General features: G+C 40.2%; 1 protein-coding gene across 2 annotated transcripts; it reads right to left on the bottom strand.

Annotated features, from left to right (window-relative positions):
- Positions 1-354: 354 nt before the first annotated feature.
- Positions 355-3918, bottom strand: LOC122012761 (probable N-acetyltransferase HLS1). Of its 2 annotated transcripts, none has more exons than XM_042569409.1 (4): positions 3570-3918; positions 1908-2133; positions 1596-1771; positions 355-1518 (listed from the first exon to the last, which is right to left on the bottom strand). In XM_042569409.1, exons 2-4 carry the CDS (start codon positions 2115-2117, stop codon positions 651-653), a joined length of 1254 nt encoding a protein of 417 aa, XP_042425343.1. In that variant the 5' UTR covers positions 2118-2133; positions 3570-3918; the 3' UTR covers positions 355-650. The 2 variants fall into 2 exon arrangements, with proteins under 2 accessions (XP_042425343.1, XP_042425342.1); XM_042569408.1 differs by having other exon boundaries at positions 3417-3918.
- Between the last annotated feature and the right edge of the window lie 2510 nt (positions 3919-6428).

The raw sequence follows: 6428 nt of genomic DNA on the forward strand, positions 1-6428 counted from the left end.
GCACAAGGAAATTAAAAGCAGTCCAAAAGCAAAATCACTCTGCTAAGTTAACGCTGATACTGGGATTAGTGTTAGGCCTAAAGGGTTGCTTGATATCTTCTTTTATCTTCACTTTTGAATAATTAATTTTTCAAAAACTTTTAAAGAAGATATGCGTAAACGAGTACACTTGAAATTAAATACAATACAATCTATTAACTTTTGTGATTGAGGTGGGATTTTTTTGTTCAACACTTTTTAATTGCATTGTCTTGAATTTGAACCGAATAAGAAAAAGGATCGAAATAAATTTAATAAGGATCATTTTCAGCACATAAGAAGTACAAGATCCTCGACTTGAAAATATTGTCTAGGACATGCAACAATCACAGACTGGCTATATACTAGAGTGCGTGGAAGAATATAATATGACTAAAGAGTCATTCATTAAGATTTGTAGCATTTTTTTTTTTTAAACAAAATTGCATGTAAAGCACACACACTAATTGGTTCTTACAAACTCCATTGCATTGCATAGCGGATGTCCTTTCCGGAATGAAGTGGGATAAACAAGATCCGACTCCATTTATATGCCACCGTTACGACGACACAGAAAAATTAAACCGCAACAGCGAGCGATTCGTGATGGCTGGAAAAGGAGGCCATCGGATTCAAAACTCCCTGGGATCCACGAAGATGGACGGCGGGGGTGGCGCTTTCGTCCAGTCGCCGAGCGCCCCGTCGCCGTAATCTTCTGCCAGCCGCTTGACGCACCACACGTCCTCGGCGCAAGATAGCCTGCTCCAGAAAGGAATCCCCCGCCGGAGAGGGTCGCACTCCGCCATCTCCGCCGCAATCACCCGGCACTCGGGGTCCCCCATCGCCATGTTGTGCGTGTGCCGGCACAGCGCTCGCACATGCTCCGCGGCAGCTGGTCCCTCCCCATAGACTCCGTACACCAGGTACAACCCGAACGGGCGGAATAAGTCCGGCACCGACGGGATCCGCAGCCACGGCAGGGCGCGGTCCAACGCCCGGCTCGCACGCGCCAGCCCCCGCCGCCACGGTCCCGCCCCCCGCACCTCCATCCGGAACACCTCCTTCGAGTTCCACACGCTCACCACAGCCCACGACGCGGGCGGGGCCGCCAGGAAAGCCGCCGCCCCCGGCCACCGCGCCGCGGCAGGGCATCCCGAGGGGACGGCGAGGAACGTCCCCAGGGAGAGCGGGTTCGCAAGCACCGCGTCGATGTCGCGAGGGAAGAACTCGGTGGCGCCGAAGCGGCGGCGGTAGAGCTCCTCGGCGTCGGCGAGAGGGAGACGCAGCACGGCGACTTGCGGCGTGAGGGGGAGGCGGTGGGCGAATACAGGATGCACTAGGATGGCCGGCGTGCGGAACTTGGAGTAGCCGCACCGGCCGGTGAAGAGACGCAGCGACGCCTCGTTGTCCTTCTCCGTCGCCATGTAAGCGTAATCCGCTCCCTTCGCCTTAAACCACTCCTCCATTCGCTGGACCAGATTAAGTGCGATCCCCCGCCGCCTAGTTAACGTTGAATTAGGCCGCTTAATGGCGCATAACGATGAGTATTGAAGAGGCGGTAGAGCAGTTAACGTTACCGGTGGTGAGGGGAGACGCGTAGGCCCAGAAGGTAGGCGACCTTGGCGGAGATGGAGACGGTCAAGGTAGGATGATGGTTCAGATTCTTGGTGGTGGCGCCGCAGGCCACAGTTTTGATGCACCCGCGGACCAGCCCAACGATCTCCTTCTGCGGGCCACCGATCAGCTCCGCCACCTTATTTCCCGAAAATAAATTTTACTAATTAAGCGAGAAAATTAATTACTTAAAGCAGTAAAAAAAAATTGAAACATTTCTGTTTTTTTTTTTTGTTAAAAAAAACATAGATCGGCGAAGAGTGTGAGGTACGGACGAGCATGAGGAAGGGGGGAGAGTGGCGGACGCGACAAAGAGGATCGCCGAGGAGATCGGTAAAGAGCGACATGCCACCGGAGCTAGTTCCGACGTCGCACAACCGCTCCACCGCTTCTGCGCCTTCCCGGTCGCGGCTTGCATCGTACTCCCTGATAACAACTCCCGGCGCCGGCACCCACTCCGGCGACGCCACCGTCACGATATCCATGTGTCCCTTCACTTCCCTGTTTGACGCAAAACAGAGACAAAGTTAGCGGCTCTTTTTCTCCTGGCACTAGTGCTGATCTATCTCCTACAGCATAATAAACTTGCCAAACATATATAATCTACATATGTGGCTGGAGGATTCTCTCTATAAACTATTGATTAGAATCTTCTCGTCCTCTCATAAGTGTTATATATACGAACTGCTTTTCGCACCCCCGACATGTCCCCCGCCCGGCCCACTTCGTATTTTTTTAATTGCATACATTTATACCTTTATACGTTTTTTTATTTTTGTTTTTAGGTTTGTTTAAATTAAATAAAATTAAAAAAAATACAAGTATTAATGAAAAATAATAAATAAAATTGATTAAATAATAAAATTAAATAAAAATTAAATAATATTAAAAAATATAAGCATTAATGAAAAATAATAAAAAATTGATTAAAAAATGAAATTAAATAAAATAAAAAAAATATCAGTATTGATGAAAAATAATAAAAAAATTGAAAAAAAATATTGATGAAAAATTAATAAAAAAAATTTGCACCCCCACATGTCCACTGCATATTTTTGAATTGCATGCATTTATACCCGTATCCGTTTTTTATTTTTTTGTTTTTTGTTTTATTTAAATTTAAAAAAAATAAAAAATGCAAGTATTAATAAACAAATAAATAAAATTGAAAAAATACAAGTATTGATGAAAAAGATAATAAATAAAATTGATTAAAAAATAAAACTAAATAAAATTTAAATAAAACTTAATTAATATTGAAAAAAATACAAGTATAAATAAAATTGATTTAAAAAATAAAAATTAAATAAAATTGAAAAAAATACAAGTATTGATGAAAAAATAATAAATAAAATTGAAAAAAATATAAGTATTGATGAAAAAAATAAAAAATAAAATTGATTTAGAAAAATAAAACTAAATAAAAATTAAATAAAATTGGGAAAAAAGTAAGTATTAATGAAAAAAATAATAAATAAAATTGAAAAATACAAGTATTGATGAAAAAATAATAAACAAAATTGATTAAAAAAATAAAACTAAATAAAAATTAAATAAAACTGAAAAATACAATTATTGATGAAAAAATAATAAATAAAATTGATTAAAAAAATTAAAATAAAATAAAATTAAAATAAAATAAAATTAAAATAAATTAAATTAAATTAATTTATTCAGTTTTAAAATTTAAATAAAATTAAAAAAAATACAAGTAAAGGAATTCAAATAATAAAAATATAAAAGTCATTTAAATGGGAGACATGATGAAAATGATAGCGGGGTACGGTCAGGAGGGCGAGAATGGAAATGGCGGCTACGGCTGCGGTCGCAGGCGGACTCTCTCCCTCTCCGGCGTAGCCCCCACCTACTTACTTCTTCGCCCTAAGAGAAGAGACAAATACGACAGCATGTGAAGATGCACACAGAATCATTATTACTATCACGATACGAATCCTATTAATGACAGGCGACGGCAAGAGCCGAGAGGGAGGGGAAACGATGGTGCCGAGGCGCAGAGCAATTAAGACGCCGCCACGCGTTACGGGGCGATCGATGGGACTTGTGCATCAGGACGGCCGCCACGTCGCCGGCGGGGCGGCGATGAACTGCCTCGCCATCATTATGGAGGACGGAGGGGGGCAACTCATCTCACGTTGCCGTCGCCGCAGTTAATTGTTAGGCGAATGACTCGATCGGCCGGCGACAGCGGTGGCCCGCCGCCCGACGAAGAACGAGCCAGTTGGTTCAGGGCATGAGTCCCACTTAAATAAGCCAATGGGAAGGCGGTGAGGAGGGTGGCCTAATTATTAAATGTTAGTTGAAGTGGATTGGGATTTGGTGAAATCTTACAGATAACGGACAATGATTTAAGTCGAGTAGGAATTTTATATAAGATTTAAGGTGAGATATCTAGTCGCTTTTACTTATTAAAGTGCAGAATCCATTCCATATATGATATATTCACTACCTATTTATGGTTAAAGTGGACATTCAGTTGTCTTCAGGTCATATCTAAAAATATGGGTCTCGAATTTACATCGTCCTTACTGTAAATGGATCGATAGTATTATAACTCATCTTTTATATACCTTTTTCATTTATTTATTTTTTTTTTATAAAAATTGCATTTCATTCTTCGCCCAGAAGTGCTTCATATGAATATGATTAATCATTAATGGATGCAAAATATGAGTAGGTTAATCATCCAAATCAATGGATGTAAAGGGAATGTACGTGTGGCTCATCTAAATCAATTCACTATGCTGATTTTTCTTATCAAAAGGTGGCGCTTGAACTGCCAATTAATACGAGTAGGTTGATCATCAACATCTAGTAATTGCGATTTGATATACTTGATTACAACTAATATAATTGTGCAGCTGGTTCGCTGTATCGATGTGGAATTAGCATCGATTTTACGTCTTGATCATTGATCATTACGCATGCCACAATAGTGTCGATAATAACGGGCATTTAAGACTAATAGTTATCTAAACAATGACATAATAACAATCAATTATCTACTCGACCAGGTTTTTCATGGAAATTAACAAGAAGGAAAATATCATCCGCAATGTCGGCTGGGTCTCTCTTTTAAGGAAAAGAAATACTACCAAAACCAATTAAGTGACTGAGCTTAATTGGTAGATTGATTATAAAAAAGTTAATTGTATTTGATTTGACATCGTGTCGCATTCAATACTTTGGCGAGACGATCGAGAGGACCATCATTTTAATTAACATAAATTTATTATTTTTTCACACCTGATTATATATTATATATAATATATAATAATAGAGCATGCATCATTAAAGACAATAGGAATTGACTGATACAAACCCCACCTGTCGGTCTGTTGGATTAGAACTTCTTAATGATTAGATAATATATTAATATATTAAACCAATGGAATTTAAGTGCATGCATGACAAATTAATCACTATTCCCTTAGCTTGTCATATAAATTAAAATCATGGCTTGGATAAGCAGATGATGGCACTTCATTTTCCACTCGAACAGTGATAAAAACTTTACAACTAATTGTTATGAGTTAGCCTTTAATTAATTTATTATATATTGCCCATATATGTCCCATGATCATAAATCACTGCCTTAGCTTGCTTAGCTTACAATTCTGAAAGTTTGCCACTACACGAAAGCTTTCATATCTTATGCCTGTTGCTTAATAGTATATCTTATGAATTAATGCTCTGTTCACAGTCATTAGATCGATATAATTAAGCAAGTTAATTTGAAGATTGATCGAAGCTTAATTAGATTATTATTTTCTCAACCTTGGTCGAATATTTAAAAACAGAAGCTTCGACAGAAACCCTGTAAAATTAAAGCTGCCTAGCTAGCTCGGTAATAATTTTGTCCATTCTTCCTTTAATGAGTTCAAAGGCAAGCATATGGACCACCAAAGAGGCAAATTTAAGTCAAAAAGTTGACGGTGACTCGAACACCTAAACTACCTGTGTCGTCATGTCGTTGTCTTTCTCATAGATTGCTAAATCGTACCTGAGGTATCTACAAAAGTTAGTTAGAGTTAATGAAATTAATATTAATTGCATGGCACTTGTGGACAGAGGAGACGATGCGTGGCAGTGTCAGTCCTCCTCAAATGGACAGCCTAGTGAGAGGATCTGACCAAGCATACCAATCTGACTGCGCAATATCCACATCCTTATCCTCTCGTCTTCTTATGCACACCTGCCCTGCCCGCTGAGTTGCTTGACGCTCTCTCTCATCCCTCCTCTCTCTCTTCCTCGCCATCGTTACCCAACCAAATGCATGGTTCTTGTTGTGGTCACCTATCAGGTCTGTCCACTTAATAGCTCCATGAGGCTTGAATTCTTTAATCGTAGTAAAAAATTAAGGGGGGAAATGTGCAGTTTGGGTCTTTGGGAGAGTGTAGTAGAGCGGCAGGGGCGAGTGTAGGCTTCTTGTTGATTGGGCTATGCTCAGGGATCCCCTGTGTAGCAGATGGCCTAAGGGCAGGGCGTTTTCAAAGCATATCTTTGACTGATATTCTCGACCATCTTGGTTTCTTTTTTTTTTAACGGACTAGAATGGTTTAGAAGAAACGGACAAATCGTGGAAGGAGGAAAAAAAATACGAGGACGAATATATTATATAGTTTAGAAATGAACGCATCGCCAATTTGTGCAGCAGGGCATCTGGTCGATCGTGATCATGGAATAGGAATAGAGTGATGCAGGGGATTGTGCCATGCCAGGAAGAAGAGCCAAACGCAGTAGGTTACTGATGCGGAAATAGTAGATGATTTCGATAG

The sequence above is a fragment of the Zingiber officinale genome, chromosome 8A (assembly GCF_018446385.1).
Source record: "Zingiber officinale cultivar Zhangliang chromosome 8A, Zo_v1.1, whole genome shotgun sequence".
Lineage (NCBI taxonomy): Eukaryota > Viridiplantae > Streptophyta > Magnoliopsida > Zingiberales > Zingiberaceae > Zingiber > Zingiber officinale.